This window comes from Halyomorpha halys, unplaced genomic scaffold, assembly GCF_000696795.3.
Source record: "Halyomorpha halys isolate HHAL.00 unplaced genomic scaffold, Hhal_1.1 Scaffold1312.1, whole genome shotgun sequence".
NCBI lineage: Eukaryota > Metazoa > Arthropoda > Insecta > Hemiptera > Pentatomidae > Halyomorpha > Halyomorpha halys.
In genome coordinates this window covers 130,659-150,695 of record NW_027111762.1, presented here as the reverse complement: position 1 = coordinate 150,695, position 20,037 = coordinate 130,659, and the positions used below count along the sequence as shown (strand labels likewise).

At 30.8% G+C, this 20,037-nt stretch overlaps 1 protein-coding gene across 1 annotated transcript in view; it reads left to right on the top strand.

Moving 5' to 3' along the window:
* Positions 1-16,730, top strand: part of Tmem131 (Transmembrane protein 131) — a gene marked incomplete at its 5' end in the record, with an annotated part of 83,144 nt that extends 66,414 nt beyond the window's left edge. The window contains 7 exon segments of the mRNA XM_067049771.1: positions 1,509-1,908; positions 5,148-5,312; positions 8,365-8,478; positions 10,854-10,981; positions 11,482-11,584; positions 15,588-15,733; positions 16,336-16,730. Of these exon segments, the coding sequence (XP_066905872.1) occupies positions 1,509-1,908; positions 5,148-5,312; positions 8,365-8,478; positions 10,854-10,981; positions 11,482-11,584; positions 15,588-15,733; positions 16,336-16,431 (1,152 nt within the window).
* Positions 16,731-20,037: the final 3,307 nt, after the last annotated feature.

Genomic DNA, 20,037 nt, shown 5'->3' with positions numbered 1-20,037 from the left:
TCTCAATCTGTCCTCTAAGGCTTGTACAGGCAACATCTTTCATATGCAATAGATTTATCTTTCTCTTCATTCCAGCTGATGGATAAATTTTATACTTAAGTCAATTTTAACCACTTTCTGTTATAAAAATGTTTGTTTTTTTTATTTTTGATACAGAGAACAATTTCTTCATCTTCTGACTAAACTGTTTTAGTTGTAGTTCTGTCTACTATTAAAAAAAACTCAATCTGTACCACTACTACTCATGAAGTGTCAGGGGTGCTGTACTTTGTGAGGAAGTAATGTTACTAGACTAATGGTTGTGCAAGGAGGTGATTTGGTCAGAATCACGCTTGAATGCTAGATTTTTACCCATTTAATAATGAAATACATTAATACTTAAATATGAAATGAATTAATAATGAAAAAATATTGAAAATTTCTTTAATGATTTCAGAATTGAACTGTATTAATTTAAATTTTAGAAATGACAGGTAGCTGTAATATATATATATATATTTTAAATACATGTTGAGATTATAATTAGTGAGGTGCAGTGTGGTGAGGATCAACTGTAAAGTTTTTATTTTTTTAATGAACAATGATAATAATTACTACTATCATAAAATAAATTAATGATAAAACTAAAACTAAAAATAAATAACCTATCAATAATAAATTCAGCTTCAGTTGATAATAGAGCTTTCATGCAGTTTTCATAAATACACTACACATAACAGATGACACAACTCTAAAACTATTTATTTTCCATATATATATTTTATTCCAACTTTTTTTTTTTTATGATGCACTAAAAAGAATATATTTTGAAAAAAAAAATGGTTTTGGACACCATTTAACAAGATGGTGGCAATTGAGAGGAAAGGATGTGGTAGGAAACCTCATATGTTTTGAAATGTACTATACTAGCTAGTTTCATTTCTCCTGCATTTTTTTCCACCTAACTCATGTTTTAGAACTCTGCTGCCTGAGCTATTATTAATTATGCAATTTTCTCTTAGTCTACCATCATTTTATTGCTCATTATTAAAACACTGTTCATTTCAAATCAAAGATTATCCATATTATTATTTATACTTATTAAAATTATTGTAATGATGTTAATTGTTAATTAAAAAATGTTTCAATAGATTTATTATTTAACTTAAAATTTAATATTATAATTATCTATAGAAATAAGTATTACCATTCTTTTGTTTTACTAATTGAGTAAAAAGTGTTATGGACTAAAATTTGCCTATTCAGTCTGAATGCTGTTTGATATGACCCCACTATACTCTGTGCATGAATGGACTACATGCTCACTTTGATGTATCAATAACTCTCGGTTCGGGGTGTTATGTGGATCCATTCAGTTAGCCCTGTACTCATTTCAGGAAACAAGCTGGACGTATGCTCATTCCTTGTGAATGCTTAATGAGTGTATATAATCTGACTCCATTTAGTTATGTTCATTTTAGGTATTGTCATATGTTTTTTCCTATTTTTATCCATAGATTTATTTTCAGGATGTGGAAAGCATGTTTTTCCAATCAGTTCGCCATCACTTACAAAGCAAAGTAGCTAGAAGTCGACATTTGAAATTATCCAGTTCTTCACCACTAACAAAGAGAAAGAAACCTCTTGAAAAATCTGTTGGAAACCTTATTGTTAATGAATGGGACATTGAAGAAGAAGACACGACGGATAAGGCCACCGTTGTTAGAAATAGTCGTAGATCCACTCCGACTGTCAAACAACTTAAAAAGCAAACTGTGAACTACGGAAAATTAAGATATGACCAGTCGCAATCAAGGGGAAAACAAAATGTTGGAGAAAGAAGTATGAAATCATCTCTGAGAAAAGATAAAGCACAATCCGCTAAGAAACGAAATGAACGATTTGAAAAAAGGGTTGCTTCTGTTAAAGGTAACACTTTTTAAGAGGTAATACTGCCCAAATATATTGGGTTGCTGCATCATACAGCATACTAATTAATTATATTGAACAAGTACTTAAACAAAAGTTTTATTATCTCTGTATTTGAATCTAACATGGAGTCTTTTAATGTCTTTATTTATAAATTTTAAAATTTAGTAAGACCTTTATTTGCAATGGTTAGATTATCATTGCCTTTAAGTAGCTACAGTTCTATATTGAATCTAAAATTAAATTATTATCTAGTAGCTACAGGCATATTTTAATAACTTCAAAATTAAAAGTTTTATGCCATTTTAGAATATTTTATTCTTGACATAATTATTTTTATTCATTAACTAGAATCAGGGAGGCATGATACATCATTTTATGTTTTGTTTTTTTTCATAGTCCTTCTATTAGAAATGTTGCCTAGCTTATTGTGGAAAAATCATTTCAGGTACTACTTTTTTGAAAGCCAGTGAAAAAGTGCATAACGATGTTGTATCGTTTCTCCATGATTCCTGTTTATGAAATGGCTGAAAAATATAAAATCAATTTAATTCTGGGACATAGTCCCTATAGAACAACGTGTGTAAAATCAAAATCTAACCAGAAACTAATAATACAAATAAAAATAACTTAATTTATAGATAGTCTACAATGTAAATAAATATAAAATCTGTAAAAAAAATAAAATAAATTGTTATTTACATTTAAAAATAAAAGAAGTACAAAGAAAAAATAAATAAATCTAAATCCGTGAACAAAAAATAAATAAACAAAAGAAAAACAAAATCGATTATATTTGAAATTATTGGCTTCTGACAATATTATAAAATCTAACTCTATGAAATACGTTAACAAAATATTAAATTCAAAGTATTAAATAAATAATTATTGGATATGTTTGTCGGGGGGGGGGGGTGCGGTCAGTAAAGAACAACATAAATAAACAAAACAATATTTATTTATTTTAAGCCGACGTTTCGACCTGGATAAATCATTAATCTACGGTCAACTATCTACACCTCATTATTAAAGAAATATTAAATTAAAAATATTAACGAAATATTAAATTAAAAATATTAACGAAATATTAAATTCAAAGTATTAATGAAATATTAAATATTAATCTATAATATATAGAAAAGAGGGTAAAGCCACTGGGGTGGTCAAAAGTCAAACCTAACTTTTTAACAGAGGAGCTGAAGGTGATGGGTGATCATTTAGGGTTAAGGTGAGATAGGTGGTGGCATTGGATTTGAGGAAGGATTTAGAACTTATGATAATGGCCTGAGTTTTCATAACGTTTAGTTCTTATTTTATTAATACTATTTATTCCAATTTACCCAGGAACTGATCCTATCTTGATCTTCCTGAATATTGGCAAAGGTTGTGGATAGATAACTAAGATGGTGGGAACGATAAATAGATTTGAAAGTCACCTGCGTACAGTTGGTGGTTACAGTAGTGGATCGAATCAGGAAGGTCATTAATATAGGAATTGGACCTGTTCCTGGAGGACAGGAAGGAAAGAAGTAGGAGTTCATTACCAATAGAAACTGCTTGTGTTTGATCAAACAGAAATTATTGAAGCCATCTAATGGAACTATTAGAAAAGGATAGTGATTTTATAATCATGACAGATAGTTGACTTATACGAGGAGAAGATGGTTGGGGGGTGCAGTCAAAATTTAACAAAAATAAGTTGAAGTAACTTATTTAAATGTGACAACGTTTGGCAGTAAGATTTCAAGCTAACAGCCCTGATGAAGGCTAGAAATTCTGGCCGAAACGTTGGAACGAGTAAATAAGTTACTTCAACTTATTTGTGTTATATTTTGACCTCATCCCCCAACCATCTTCTCCTCGATAGTGATTTTAATAGTAATGACATTGAGATTACAAGAGATTCTAAAATGTTATAAATCCTTCAATTCTGAAGATATTTAAATGTATTTTGCTGGGTCTTTCATGACTTTAATTAATCTAAATGAGAGTATTAAAAAGCCGGTATTATCTGTAAACACCAAGTTCTTTCTACATGTAGTGATATATTTAAAAGGCAATGGTGGTTGGAAACTTCATTTGGCTGATTTATATTGGTTACCATGTAGAATTGACAATTTGATCTCCCTCTTCTCCAAAGAACCGGTCCATTTACCCGGCCTGGAAGATGTTAAGAAAAATCCTTTTAATGGATAAGAAGGTTTTATTTAATTGAAATATCGGGTTGTAAAATATGTTTGTAGCGTTTTTCAATATTTCAATTTAATCCACTGTATTTATAAAATCATGTTTACTTGTTCAATAATGTTTACATATTCTAAAAAAGGATTAGTTAAGGTGCTTTTATGCATCAGTTTCAACTGATGTTGTTTTTTTTTAAGTGGTATTTTGCTTGCTCAAAATGGAAGAGAAAAAAATTCATTTTATTTAGTCATTTAATGATTTTTTATTTCTGAAAAATAAAATCTGCTGCACAGACGGTTAACAAAATTTGCATGTGATGATGCCTTAGGAGAAAGCACCGTCTGTAAGTGGTTTGCTCAGTTTAAAACCGGAAATTTTGACTTGGAAGAAGCAAAGCGCTCAGGTCGCCCTTCAACTGTTGATGACCAAATTCAAGCATTGATCACAGACAACCCTCACTCTACGACATGTGATATCATAGAAATGCTTAACATATCTCGTGCAAGTGTCTCAAATCATTTGTCAATCGCAAAGGCATAGTTTTCCATCACGATAACGCCCGTCCTCATGTGTCTTCGCAGGCCCGGCAGAAATTATTGGAGTTTGGCTGGGATATGATCCCCACCCACCCTATTCACCAGACCTTGGCCAAAAAGATTTTCACTTATTTCAGACCCATCAAAACTCTTTTAATGAGAAACACTTTAATTCGCTTGAGGACTGCAAAACGCACATAGAGGAGTTAATTGTGAAAAAATCTGAGAAGTTCTGGGAGGACGGAATTAAAAAAATGACCTTAAAGATGGGAACATGTAATAGCTCAAAATGGTTCATATATAATTGATCAAAAATATTTACAAGAATCGGAAGTTTTTATTGAAATCACCAATAAAAAAACACTACGAACTTATTTTACAACCCAATAGATTCTTGAAAGAATTATTAGCCATATTACATTGGTGATGATTTAACCTAAAATATAGTGCCAATTTAACTGTCTAATGTAACTTATAGTTATATTCATTTTTATTATTATTATTATTTTTTTTTAACAGCCACTACATTGATGGTTGCTCAGGATTGCTCAGTACCTCCACCACCAGTGTGGACTGCATCCTTTAGTGATGTTGTTGCTGGAACTGACATATCATACTCTAGTGTTGTTGCAACAAAACATAGCGCTTCCTCTCAAAAGCATGGTGTCAGTTCTTGTTCTAGAGGTATGTTAAGGAAATTATTTAATTGAAAATATGTTAAAACCACTATTAAACAGTGATTTTGCCTTATTATTAGAACTATGATTTTACAAACTAAAAAAAAAAAATTATTTTAGTAGCTCCTTGGATAGTAGTTTTATCTGCTTAACATTTTTTATCTTTATATTTTATTTTATTTTAATTTGTATCCTGATGCTTTATTTTATTCAAATATTTTGTATCTTAATGTTTTATTTTTTCAAAAGAAAAAATGTATTGATTTATAGCATCAATCTTATTTACTTTATACTTCATGTAAAGGTAATAATCAACTCTTAAAACTCTTCCAAGTTTCAAAAACTCTCATGTTAAAAACAAAAATAGTTCAACACGACTATAAAGTTGATTTTTAAGGACCTTATAGCTCAGCGGGCTGGGGCAAGAGTCCTAGAGTGCTTAGTTCTGAAGGTTGTGGGTTCGAATCCAGCCTGGATCAGTCAATATTTATTTCACAGTGGCCCTTGAGAAATGAATTTTGACATTCACACTCTTGGACTATATATGTCCTAAGTCGGGGACTGGAACAATAAAATATATATATATATATTACAGTCAGCTGTTACTTCGATTTCAGCTGACTGAGTAGGTCAGCTGATGGAATGTATATAAAGAGATGTACTGAACACAATAAAGCCAGTATTTTTCAGCAGTCCAAGCATGTCAGATCTTATTCCTTCTTCTCTTTTTTAACATTTTGCTTTTGCCAATACTTGACTGGTGCTGAAACCCGGGACCTTTAGATACCGGAGTAATTTTTATTTTTAAGAGAAATTTTTTTTCTGGTTTGGATTTTTTCAACTCCTTTCATTTTATAAAAATATGGGCAGTAAGAGAATCATGAGAGCAGCTGTTTTAAACCTGGAAGGTTGGAACCAAAACAACCAACCTCAAGTTGCAGTCAACCAACCTTTTTCTGCAGGGAACCCGCCCCCGGAAGAAATTTAGCCCCTACTGGAATTCTCTTTAGAGCAAGCTCATGTCACGATGCTAGAACAGATTAAGTTTAACACGGTACGGTAACTGCCCAGGACCTGAGTAAGGCGGTGTCGGACTTAAAAAAATTCAAATTGGATAATTAATAAATGCAGCAGTGTTATAATCAAGAGAACCTCCATCACTGCAGAGGTACTCAGGGTAGCTGTCATCATAAGACATACCAGTCTTTTAAGTTTCCAAAGCCAAGCTCGAGATTTGGTGATCGTTGCCTTATGCTATGATATGATAGCAGCGTATAAGACAATGGGTCTTATCACTGCCATGTACAACCAATAAATAACTTTTGGTTTGAGGCTCCAGGGTTTACCTATGGCTCCTTTGCATGTCCAGAGATACCTCAGTGCTTTCATGCTGTTCCTTTCAACGTGAGGTTGCCATTTCAATTTACGATCAAGAGTAGCATGTTTGACCTCTCAACAGAAATTTAATTATTCACTGTTTAGATGTGACGGTCTGATTACGATATTCTGTTTATTATTGAAGACACGAAAAACTGACCTTGTGAGGATTGATGCCAAGGCTATATTCTTGACTCTATCCGTTCATAAGGTCAACCGATTTCTGAAGCAATCAAGAAATACTCTTTGGAAATTTTCCTCCTATCAGCACAACAATATCATTCAGCACATCTCTGCGTATAAGAACGTGCATCATTAGATTTGATCAGCAACGTGTCAACCCCCATGCACCACAGGAGAGGAGACAGTACCTCACCCTGCGGACAACCACCATCGTGCTTCATCCACATTTTAGTGTGACCCAGCTCTGGTATGACCAATCTTCCTTCCAGCATTGCACTAATCCATTTGTAAGAAAGCTGTCTCTCCCCTTTAATTTCCATGGTTCTATAAGGGGTGCGGTCAAAGGCACCTTCAATATCAACAAAGATTCACTCGCTGAACCAACTGCCCTTTGTGAGACCCCTTCCCCTCACCATTTGGGCGTTCACCTCAATTGGCTCTGCCTGGTTTGTCTCTCTCCATGGTATACGTAAGGGCACTATCTAGCGATGTGCCCTTCGGTTCTGTGCTCAAAACACCTGGTGCATGGGCACTGAGCCTCTAAATGTCCTATCCTTCCACAATCGTGGCACTTACAGTCCTCACATCGCCTCTTATTCTTCAGTGTAGGTTGGCTTGGCCACCTTTCTCCATTTTTCCCTCTTTCTCTTTCACCTTCCTTGTATTGCCATTTCTTCCTGGGTTCTGGGCTGGCTGGAAGTCACCCTTGTTCATCCAGTTTCCCCTATTTCCATCCTTGATTTCTTGTCTCTTGTGCTCAAATCAGTCGTCTCTTGAGTCCACTGGATGAAATATTGCTCTCTTGGTTGACCTTCCTTTCTTCCCGTCTCTTTGGCCCACTGAACTTTGAGAGTCGTAGCTAGGAACCCCATTCTCGCATTGGCCTCCTTAACATTTACTGTGGTGTAAATGGTGCTCATCATCGGACGAGATGTGTTAGATGAAGAAGGTGAGTTGGACAAGAACCATTGGAATGAGGAAGGTGTACAGCAACTTTTTGAGAATATAATTCCTCTATAGGTTGAAGAATTCAACATTTTTTTAAGGAGAACTTTTTTTTTTCTTTACCAGCTGAGGAATTTCTATTCTGCCCCCTTGTACATGAGACGTCTTGGTGACAGTGTGGTGGTGGAAGGCTGTTTGACCCAGGGAGTTGAGGCATAGGACTTTACTTCTTGGGAACTGAGGGTGAACTTATAATTCTGTGTAGTCCCACGAAATGAAAACTTGAAAGCCCCTTCCACTATGGTGTTAGAATAGGGTACCTTGTAAATAATTTGTATTCATGATGAAAATAAATGAAGTTTCATACAAATAATTCCTAAGTTATACTTAAGCCTGGTGATTTATTACCTAAATATATATATATGTACTGATATTGATAAATGACCAGTTAATGTATTTGTAATTCTTATGTGTGAGATAAGAATCAATATCTCATTAAATAATAAGATAATACTTAATTAATAATAATTATTATTGATTGTTATCTGTCTTAGATGCTGGAACATCATCATCCAGTACTAAAAATTTTACAAATGAATGGAAAACAGAATACCAAGATGCTGTTGAACAAATGCAACAAGAAAGTTCCTCAAATGAGCACACACCAGGTTAATAATTATCTGATTTTATTTATTTTGTTTTGAGTTAAATGTTTGTGAGCTATTTTTAATAATGTGTCGAGGTGGTTATTTTCTTTCTGATTCTGCTTGTCCAGAAGGCCTCGACAATGTGTGTTTAATTTATATATAGGTAAGGTAATTGTCAAAGAAGAAGATGAGATAGGATTAGACTAATGGGTGACAACTGTTATATCTCAAAGGATGGATCTTCATCATACTAGATATTATTGCTGTAGGTACGAAGGAGGGTAGCTAGCCGCCAGGTCATGCAGGAAGGTGCCTTCATTCTACGGGGTGCTATTCTGGTAGATATGGAGGAGGTATGTAAGCCTGGAGGGTAGCTAGCCGCTGGGTCCTACAAGAGGATATTAGGTAGAGGATAGAGGATTGAAGGAGAGAGACCATGTCTTGGTTGAGCATAAAACTAAGACACCTCTTTAGAGAACAGGTCAGCTATCAACCAAAACTACCTCAGGTAGAGTGTGCGTCACTCTTTCAGGACTAGGCCTTCGTAAAGGTCCTTATTTATAGGCCTAGTGCATACGGTTATAATCATGAAACGGTCTTATCTGCTTAAGGTAGTTTCATGCGTTATTTTAGTATCGTTTATTTATTATTTTATCAAAATTGCTCAGTAGTATATACAAAAATTAATAATATGCAAAAATAACAAATGTTTTCATAAAAGAAAGAATGTATAAATTTAAAAGCTTCAGTGAGGCTCGAGGTGCTGCGCTTTGGTGGATTGGAGCTGAACTTCTTGCTCTTCTCGCTACAAATAATTTTGTACCAAGATATAAAAATTTGGTGAATCAAATATTTATTTCACACATATATTTTCAAACACTACTGCTGTTGCACCTAGCATGTCATCTGAATAAAATATTTTGAATAGCTTTATGAAAACTCAACTTCCTGCTTCCCACTTATGTAATAACTTTATCTGATTACAAGAATAAAATATACCAGAAGATATGGTTTACATTCATAATTATAGTACTTCCTTCCTTTGTGGAGAAAGTAAAATTAAATTTATGTGCTGATGCTTCAGTTAGAGAATGCAGCAGCGTTTGGAGTAGCTAAACCCATTATTCATAACACATCCCAGAAATTCAGACAAACACATCTGACAATCGATTTATTACTCTCTCAGTATTGTTAAATCATCATTTAATTATGCCTGAGATTCAGGACATGCTTTATACTTTTTCATATATTATATTGCATATTATCGTATATTTTATGGCAATATACTGCATATTGTCATACTTTTTATGACATAGTCTCTATGTTTTTTGTGGAATATTAATGTAGGCCTTAATTATCAGTTTTTAAAATGGTTTTAATTTCTTATTTTTGTAATTTATGTTTTGTGTTATTATTAGTAAAAATGATTTGTTTATTGGTATACATTTAAATAACCTATACAGGAAATAATTCTTACCACAAATAAGTAAAAATAATAATCGTGTTTTTAAAATTATGGGGGAACACCATACTGGTGGTTGCTGAGTGTATAATATATCAGTATGAAATGGGTCAATAATCAATATCCTGAATACAGCATACTGTACCTCAGTCTCTGCTAAATCTGTCATGATAACAAAAAGGGGATAATTGTTTTTCTATTAGTGAATAGGGTTCGAATGTAACATTTGGTGCAGGCTTAATAAATATTCCTTAAATTTTAAGTTTATCAATTCTCCAGTATACAGATATTACTTGTCGGATTAAAGAAAAGAATAGCTTTAATGTAATATTTTAACCTACATATTTTTTTCAACTGCAGTAGACTATCTAGAACAGTGGAATGGTTCTGAACTGGAGTTCCGCAAGACTCTTCCAGGGGATCTGCAAAATAATTTAGGAATGGATCATTCCATGTCTACTCAACCCAGTTTTGAACCTTATCATCTCAGATTTTTTTTGCACTGGTGTTGTGCAGGTGTCACTTGCCTCTCTTAGCTTTTGCTAAAATGACGGATCACTTATTTGGATCAAATGATATTTTAGGGGATCTGCCATTTTCCTACTTCTACCAAAATGATTCTGCCATTTTCATATTTCTACCAAAAGGGTTCCGCTGCCAAAAAAAAGGTTGGGAACCACTGGTCCAGAGAATCAAAAGCTTTGCCAATCATCCAATCCACAATGCTCATTGAAATTAGCAAAGGTGACAGATCTGGCTTAGAATGAGAATGAGCTTAGACATAACAATCCTCTTGGTCACAATGCAACCAAATATTTGGGGAAATCATTTTTACTAAATCTTTTATTTTTTTATGTTTTATAGATGTATGTAACCATTTTATGCCTACTTATGTTTGTATTTCAGTTTTAGTGGAATATATATTTTGTTTTAGCTCCTGTTGAATCAAAAGCTCCTTTTAATAGCATTTGGGGTAATTGGTCTTCTATTTCTGAATCAGCATCAGCTCAGTCAAATGTCCATTCTTCTGCTAATAGCCTTTTTACAGATTCTTCTTCCCAGGTATGTTGTAATTAGTTTATAATATTGCAATTTATTATAATACATAGTTGACTTAAGGCTTACACGGCTATAAACCAAGATAAAGAAACTATATTATTTTAGCACTATTTATGTTGTCTTGTTCAAAATGTTGGGATCTAATAAATTATATGGAAGACATAATTAGACAATTATAAATAATCATTTGTTTGAGAAGTTAATATTTAGTTAAATGTTGATTTTTCAATATTTGAAACCTAATTCTGAAAGAATACTCACTTGTTTGAACTCAACTTTCCATTGTTATGTACTTTAAAAACTATTTTTCAGAATTATAATTTTTTTTTTTTTATATTATTGTGTTGAACTAGTGTTGACCACTAGTAAAAAGCATTTATTAAAACAAAACAAGGAAACAGATATATATACATTTTAGATGTTTATATGATATTAGAACAAATAATGTTACATAATTTAATGAATAATTTATGTAAATGTAGGATGGAATATTAATTTTTCAGGTAGCCTATGAACCTATATGGACAGATCAAAGCTTACTAAAGGTTTTACACGGGCAACAAGAAGTTGAAAGGAAACAATCCATACAGGATGGTATTAGAAATGGTAATTGGTTTTTTTTTTTATTTCAATTATTCAATATTCACATTGTGATTTTAGAGAGATTTTTTATTATTTTAAATGATTTAAATGTGTAAACCATTATTCAAAAAGTTAAATATTTAAAATATATTATTTTTATTTAATTTTATGTGTGTCTGTCCTTCTTAATCAGTAATCATGTTTTATTTATTTTTGTCTGTTTTTATGTTTTAACCTTAATTTAGTTACTAAAACGAGTTAATGTTATGAGATGGTGATATTTATTTCAAAATATAATGCCTAAAATATTGTTAGGAAGCTGAAGAATTTCATTGGTAAGAAAGAAGGGACGGTAATATTAAACCTACCCTCCCTCCCCTGGAAATATTTAGAGTATATTTATATAGCCCAGCATGTTAGTATTAATAAATTATAAAATATTTATGGGGATCCAAAATTTATTAATATTTTGTTTAAAATTTAACATGGTTTTAAAATAAATAAAATAATATTCAGTTTTTATATACCCCATCATTACACTGTAAATTACTGAGTACTTATAAAAGATTAAGCAGGTCTGGGTATTAACCAAGCCTTGGGAAAACATACTGGGTTAATCCTTGGCACCAAAAATATAAACTTTGTGGGTGGCAGCACATTTTTTGTACTATAAGTAATCATAATATATATAGATGGTTGAACATTTGTTAAATAAGGAAGAAAATGCTACAGGTTATTTATTATTTATAGTATTAACTATTTATATAACGCTACAGTCCTATAAGAACCTGGGCCTCTCTTATTATCTTTCACCACTCTTTCCTGTCCTGGGCAAACATCCACCATCTTTTTCAAAGTTTCTTCCACTTCCTCACTTCAAGTGTGGTCTTTCCCTACCACGATTTCCACCAGTTTGGTCTTTGATTAAGCGTTTGAGGACTGGTTCCCTCTAAAAATTTACACCAAATCCAGTTTCATCCCAGGCCATATTTCCTGTGCAAAACATGTCTCTCCCATGCCAGTAACTTACTTTTTGATGTCTTAGATAACACCCAGGTCTCAGAACCATAGGTGACAACAGGTTTTATGACTCTTGTACACTATTCACCAATCTTTATCTTGTAAAACAGGACTCTATAATTCACAATTTTTCTCATGGCAAAGTAGTGTCCATTCCTGGTGATTATTCTTGCTTTCAGTTCCTCCGTCATTTCATCCTTTTCAGTTATTTGCACACCCAAATACTTAAAAGATCCAACTGCTATCAGGGTGTGGTTTTCTATTTTGATATCCGCACTGTTCAGATGTGAGTTAGGACTGTTTAATATATTACTAACATATTATCTCCTTCATACAGTTTTATTGAAGTTAGGATGTAAACTAAACAGTCTTCTGTTTATTAATTCGGAGCCCTTTTTGTTTTTCCGCCATTTTAAATTCTTCAAAAGTCCCTACTGACGCCATTACATTCCTTGCCGTTATTATTACATTATTACCATGGGCCAGATGTTTCAGCCTGTTATATATAGTGCCACCAGGATACATCTATCTGTATGGCTCTTATTGCACAATCTTAGAGCTATGTTAAACAGAATAGGAGATAATGGATCTCATTGCCTCAATCCGTTTCTGACTCGAAATCCTCTGACAATAGACCATTCATATTAAATACAGTTTAGGATCATTCCTATCAAAGCGACAATGTTTTTTTTGGGATTCCTAATTTCTTTATAATCTTGAGCATTTCTAGATTGCCATTTTTAAAATTTCTATTTTTCGTGAACATTGGTGTGAATGTTGCTGTGTTTCAGGAGATAAGACGATTTATTGATTTCCATGAAATTTTTTTTTGTGATACTAGGTGAAAAAATATTAGAGTATTCGAGGGTTCTTTTTTTTTATTTTTTCCTGTCCTATACTGCTTAACCATGGTTGGGGATCAAGTTTTTCATTTTGTGGGACCGCCACTCAATGAAAGAAGTTAACGCCCCAGGCTGGATTCGAACCAGCACCACCAGCAATCTCAAGTTGCTAAGACTGGGCCTAAGCAACTGAGCTATGGGTGGTCCTTCAAGTGTTCTTGCTAATATGCTCTAGGAGCCGAGAAAATTTTTTTTTTACATATTTTTAGAAATTCTTTATATTATCAGATACCATCTTTGCTCTGCATGTATTTAATGATTATTATATATCAATTAATTAGTTTTCTTGTCTATAATAAGAACAAAAGATTATTGATCAAAATGAGTTGTTGAATGAAAAATGTTACAACTTTATGTAACATAAAAAATTACAAAAAGTCTGTTCCCGTAAAGTAAACCAAAAACATTTTGCTTAGAAAAAACTTAGTCAGATTCGATTTTAGTTTCTTTTGAAACCCTTAAATACTGATTTTCATATATATCAAAAATTAGAACTTTAAAACTTTTTTTTTTTGTTTATTACTACAAAAATTTGTATCTAAAGGTTTTTTTGGGTTTTCTTCTGAATCTGACTTGCATTTTTATTAAGAAAGTTTTTCCAGCCTACTTTATAGGAAGCAATTTTTGGTTTTTGTGAATTTGAATACATTTATATCTCCTCTCCTGCATTTATGCCTTTTCTTGCTGCGTAATAAGTTCCTGCCTTAGCTGTTGATTATCCTTTTTAATTTCTATTACTCACTTAGCAACTGCAGGTCATTTTTAGTCACTACTGCGTTTTTCTGTTCAGAACTCAATAAATTCACCCAGCTTTTGGACAGTAATGTTTCCTATTTTCTGTTCCATTTTTTTACTCCCTTTTTGGATATGTTTAATTGTTGATGGGCTCTATTTGGGTGAACTGCATGCCCTCTTTATTCTTTTACTTCCTTTCTCCAAAATAAAATATCTATCTAGCATATTGGTTTGATTCACAAGAAATATTTAACAGTTTACTGTTAGAAAACAAACTATGATGTAATTAACTTACCAATCAATATATTTGATCTAATATAGAGATAAATAAACAAGTTTGCTATTACAGTTACTGCTGATAGGAGGTGCCTGGTGGGGAGGTAACCTGTCAAGGTCCACAACAGGTAATGCCAGGGCCCTGTTTCATAATGAAGTACAAACTAATACTATTAGTCTTGTTGATTTAATTTAATACAATTACACTGACTTGTACCTATAATAAGTTGTCCATTCGTACTTTTTAACTCCTGCAATATCCATCCCTATTATGAAAAAAATATGTATTACTAGTTATTACTATGTTGTTTCTACACTTGTATTTATAAACCAACACTATGAGCTTTCATTATGAAACAGGGCTCTAGAGATGCTAACAATTAGTAAAGCCTTAACCTGTCACCACTGTGATATCCATTTACTGATTTTTACCTAACTCGGATACAGTCTGAAAACTGATCTTGCTAACGATTACTATGGATATGATGTTTCTCAGCTGGCTAAATATATAGAACTCTTACAGATTGTTATATGTATATATTATTATAGGTAACAAAATTTATTTTAAAAGTAAAGAAATAATAAATTACCATTATTAATTATAATTAGAGGTGTTAAACAATTTATAGCAAAGTTATTTTCAAAGAGGCTACCTCTATATGGACATATGGTGGTGGTAGTGTCTGGTAAATATATACATTTTGAAGGAAACTCCACTTTTTGTCCACCAGCTGACTTGCACTGAAAAAATTGCAGCAAAGTGATGGGTTGCTTGTGTCTTTGTGGTGGGTGAGTGTACTACAAGAACCTTATCAATATGTGTTGAGGCTTAATACATAAGAGTTTCTATCCTCCATCCGACACTGTCGATATGGGTATAATACTAGCAATATATAACTATGAATATGATATATAAAATGTTATAGCAGAAAATTTGAAAATAATTCATCATTAGGTCAAAATTGAGGTAGGGAGGTAGTGTTGGGCTATTAATAGACAGACTTAGTGATAGTTTCATGTGCCAAATATGATTATATCAAGCACAAAGATAATATTTATTTTATTATTATAAGGTTCTTTTTATTTCTTTATAGAAATAAGTTGGCCTGTTATCACTTCTCTGTGGGAACCACTTTATACTCCATCATCTGCAGTGGATACACCACCACCTGTTTGGGGCTCAGATGTTTGGGGGCCTCCAATTACTCCACCTCCAAATCCACCACATACAGAAGAAGTGGTAATTTAATTTTATTTATCATTACTATTATTTTCTAATGTGATAAAATTCCTTTGTTATCTTTAATGTGTATTTGCTTAATATGAAAGCTGTTTAAGTTATCAGTAACTTTAAAGGTTTTAATTATAAAGAGTTTATTGTTGATTATAGATTCAGTGTGAGGAAAAGATGACCAGGGGGTTATAGTCAGTGCAGTCAGTAATAGTAAGCACAATTAAGGTAGCACAAACAAAATAAGTTTGACTTATTAGTGTTTACTATTACTGACCAGATCTCTAACCATCTTTTCCTCACTTCTAAGGTTTTCAATAATTTTTTTTTCCATTTGGAACTAGTTCATAAACTGTACATTAATTTACTTTTTTGTAGTTGTTCCTAAGAATAAAGTTTTATTATTTTCACATTCGAGAGATGGATTCATTCAGTCTTTACTAATTGTCCATCCACTCTATTAAGTGTCTATTTAATGATATCAGAATCTCATTTCAGTATTGTTATCATACTCATAAGTACATGAATTTTTGATATTTATAGCACATAGTACAAAATACTGGAATCAGTTGTTATTTGTTTTTATTAGTGTATTCCTATTACTTTTTCAGAACCAAACAAATTTGGAATATGATCCATTTAAATCTTTGAGCAATATATGGTCTCAGCACTCACCAAACATATGGAAACCACCTGCTTCAGAATAAGTGTAGTTAACCAAACAAACTAACTAACTGTTTATTTATAAATAATGTGTGTATGTGATAAATAAAGAAATGTATATGTGTATGTATATATATATATATATATATATATATATATATATATATATATATATATATATATATAAACACACATCTATTGTCTCTCATTCTCTCATTCTCTCTCTCTCTTTCTTTCTCTTGCAAAATAAATAAGAAACTATTTGAAGAGCTTCAGCTACATTTCTTTAATCTTTGCCAAATATTGTTCAAAAATAACCTTTGACTTGTGAAATATTTTTTCCTTGAAGTTTAAAACCAATGTATCTATTCTTAAGGATATATTTTTGTTGATTTATTTATTTATTTTTTAAATTAATTCTTTATAACTATGTCACTGATGGTGAGATACTTAATCTGTCAGTTTATGCACAAACATAACTTACTAGAAATACTTTTAAAAACTAAATCCCAAAATCTTATTCACAATTGATTGAGAAATAGTAACATATATCACCTACATAGAGATAAAAATGATTATTACCTACTTGAAACCTTACGGGATCATTTTTTAAACTTTTATCATTAATTTTGTGTGGGTGAGTTTGTATGTTAACACTTACTTTCTATGTGAACTTGTGCAAAATTTTCATTCTATTCATTTATTTTTGTGATTATAACATTTTAAAATATTGACCACAAATTTGTGATTTTTCTGTGTTCATAGTACATTGAAATTCCTTTAGTAAAATCATTGGTAGTTCATATTTTTGGAAAACTTCCTGATGCATGAATTATGAAATGTAAAAAATATTTTTCCTTCCTCTAACAGATGAATTTGTCCCACAATGTAAAGTTACAATGATAATATAATAAATTATTTAAAATAAGAGGAAGTAAAAATATTATTATGCCATAGTCTAATATCACAGATATCTTTATTCAGTTCATAAACGACATTGATGATATTAATATTTCTGAGTCCATTCCTACTATAGTATTGTTTAAAATATTGAAATTTAAGTAGGAATATGTTTGGTTTAATATAGTTTAGATTGAATGGTTTATTATATATTCATGAAAATTTTTGGTTGTTTCTGAGTTGGTATTTCTGAAAACATAAAACTATGATTGTAATGAAATACAACTATTATCCTATGTACATTTTAAAAATAAGATTTGTGATATATATTTTAAGTAGATTAATTTCTTTAGCGACTATATTTTATATTTCTTTAATCATTGCAATACGATTGTTCTTTATTTGTTTACATGAGTTTCAGTTTTTTTTTGTGTTTTTTTTTTTATCAGTGTTATAGATTGGCTCTAAAAATGAAATATTTGTGTGTTTGCTTGTTTTAATCAAACCAAATTGATTGACAATTCCATCAATGTTAAAGATTTTTTTTGTTTAAGATGTTTGAATACTAAATTAGTACAACTATCACTTTTATATGTATATACTAATTAAAAGAAGAAATTATGTTTTATTATTGAAAACCATTGACTAAATATTCTAATCACATTAAACAATAAATTTTTTTCATCTCATAAAATTCATAAAGAGTTAATTAAATTATTTCTGATAGATTACCTTGTTTAAAATCGATTGAACCAACTAAAAGTCAATACTGTTTTATTCAATTGCAATTCATGTATAAGCCTTAATCAAAAATCAAATGTTGATAACATCCCTAACATAATAATCCCTAAATAAAATCCTTATAAGTTGTTAATTACTGCATTGAAATTGTATTTCATGATTGTTAAATTATTTAAAATAAACTATTTATTTTTTCCTTAAGTAAGATTTGTTCCATTATAGTCATTATGAGTTGTATTTCAAAACTGTTATGAATTCTCTATCATGATAAGATATATTAAAATAGGATTTATCAAAATACAACATGTGATATCAAATGTTTACTTTACAATTACTTATTGTTGAAGTTGGTTGTATTGAATGAGATATTTTCCGTGGTCAATGTACATTTATCTCATAATGATCATATGAATTATACGGAAAAATAGTTGAAATTTATTATTAAACCATGTGCTAGTTTTTTTGGTTTTCGATGCACATTTAATTTAGTATATTTTCTTTTTATTAAACCGTCTATGTTTGGAATTTTTTCTCTCCATTACATCTTGATTTTAGGATTTGAATCAAATATTGAATCTTTTCCTTATTATGTAATGATTAAGTCTTTCATGCATGAAGTCTGCTTTATTACAATTCTTCTTTTTCCACATGTTCATTAAATATATGATTGAGAATTTGTTTTTATGCCAATAATTACTTTATATTTTTTAATTTATTGGAATGTATTAATTTCTTTAATACCAATTTTTACATATGAATGTAACTTCCTTGGCATTTTTCTATAAACAATTGAATTTATAATATTGATAACAGTATAGTTACTATCTTCAAAATATTATTCATTTCACAATGTTGAGGTAATTATTTATAAAAATAACTATGAAAAACAAGTTTCTTGGCAAAATACAATCTAATATTTTATTATATGTTTGTGTTTCTGTTGTCCTTTTTATAATTTCCTCTGAAAATTTATTAATCAACTCACTGATTATTTTTTTACTAAGTAATAATTTTAATGATATTGTGAATAATTTATTTTGGATCTATCTTCAATCTTCAAATTAAATCTGCTTCGAATAATTTAATATTCATTTTAAAAAATAAAACTCAATTAAAATTATTTAATGTTTTCAATTTAAATTTATATATTTTTACAAAGAAGTGTTTATTGTTTATTATTCCATAATACAGTTTAGACCATAGAAGAGGGATATGGAGATATAAGATTCTCTTAATTTTAATTGTTTTCTTCTCATCCACACACCCCTCTTCTCTCTTTAGTTCTTTCTTTATTCGCTTTTCCTAACAAAAGGTATTTACTTCTACTCATCACTTGTTATTATTTTTAGTTCTAATACTCATCCCTTTAGACTTAAATAACTTTAGATATTACTTATTTATTTTGTTCATTTTACCAATATATTTTTATTCTTCTCGTTATATTGTTTACTTTAAACATTTCACATAATTATACTTAACATAGTTAATTTCAATTTTTGTCATTATTTATACATAGCACTGTTTGAATTTTATTTTTTCATTTTCTAATATTTTCAATATTTGTTATCTTTTAGTATAAATTTCTACTATTCTAATATTATATATCACCTTCTTATAGTATTCTTTCTTATCTTCTTAATTTCTTGTTATACTTCTTTTTCAGTATATCATGGTTGTTATCTCATATTGTTTTTAGTCCTGATGAAGGCCTGAAATTTAGGCCAAAACATCAGCACAAATAATATAAAGTACTGGAAGATTATTGATTGACCGTGTGTATAGATGAATGGAATATGGTCCGGGTGCGGTCAAAAAAACTCAAATAGTAAATGATTATACTATTTATGCACAAACATAACTTACTAGAAATACTTTTAAAAACTAAATCCCAAAATCTTATTCACAATTGATTGAAACAGGTAATGCCAGGGCCCTGTTTCATAATGAAGTACAAACTAATACTATTAGTCTTGTTGATTTAATTTAATACAATTACACTGACTTGTACC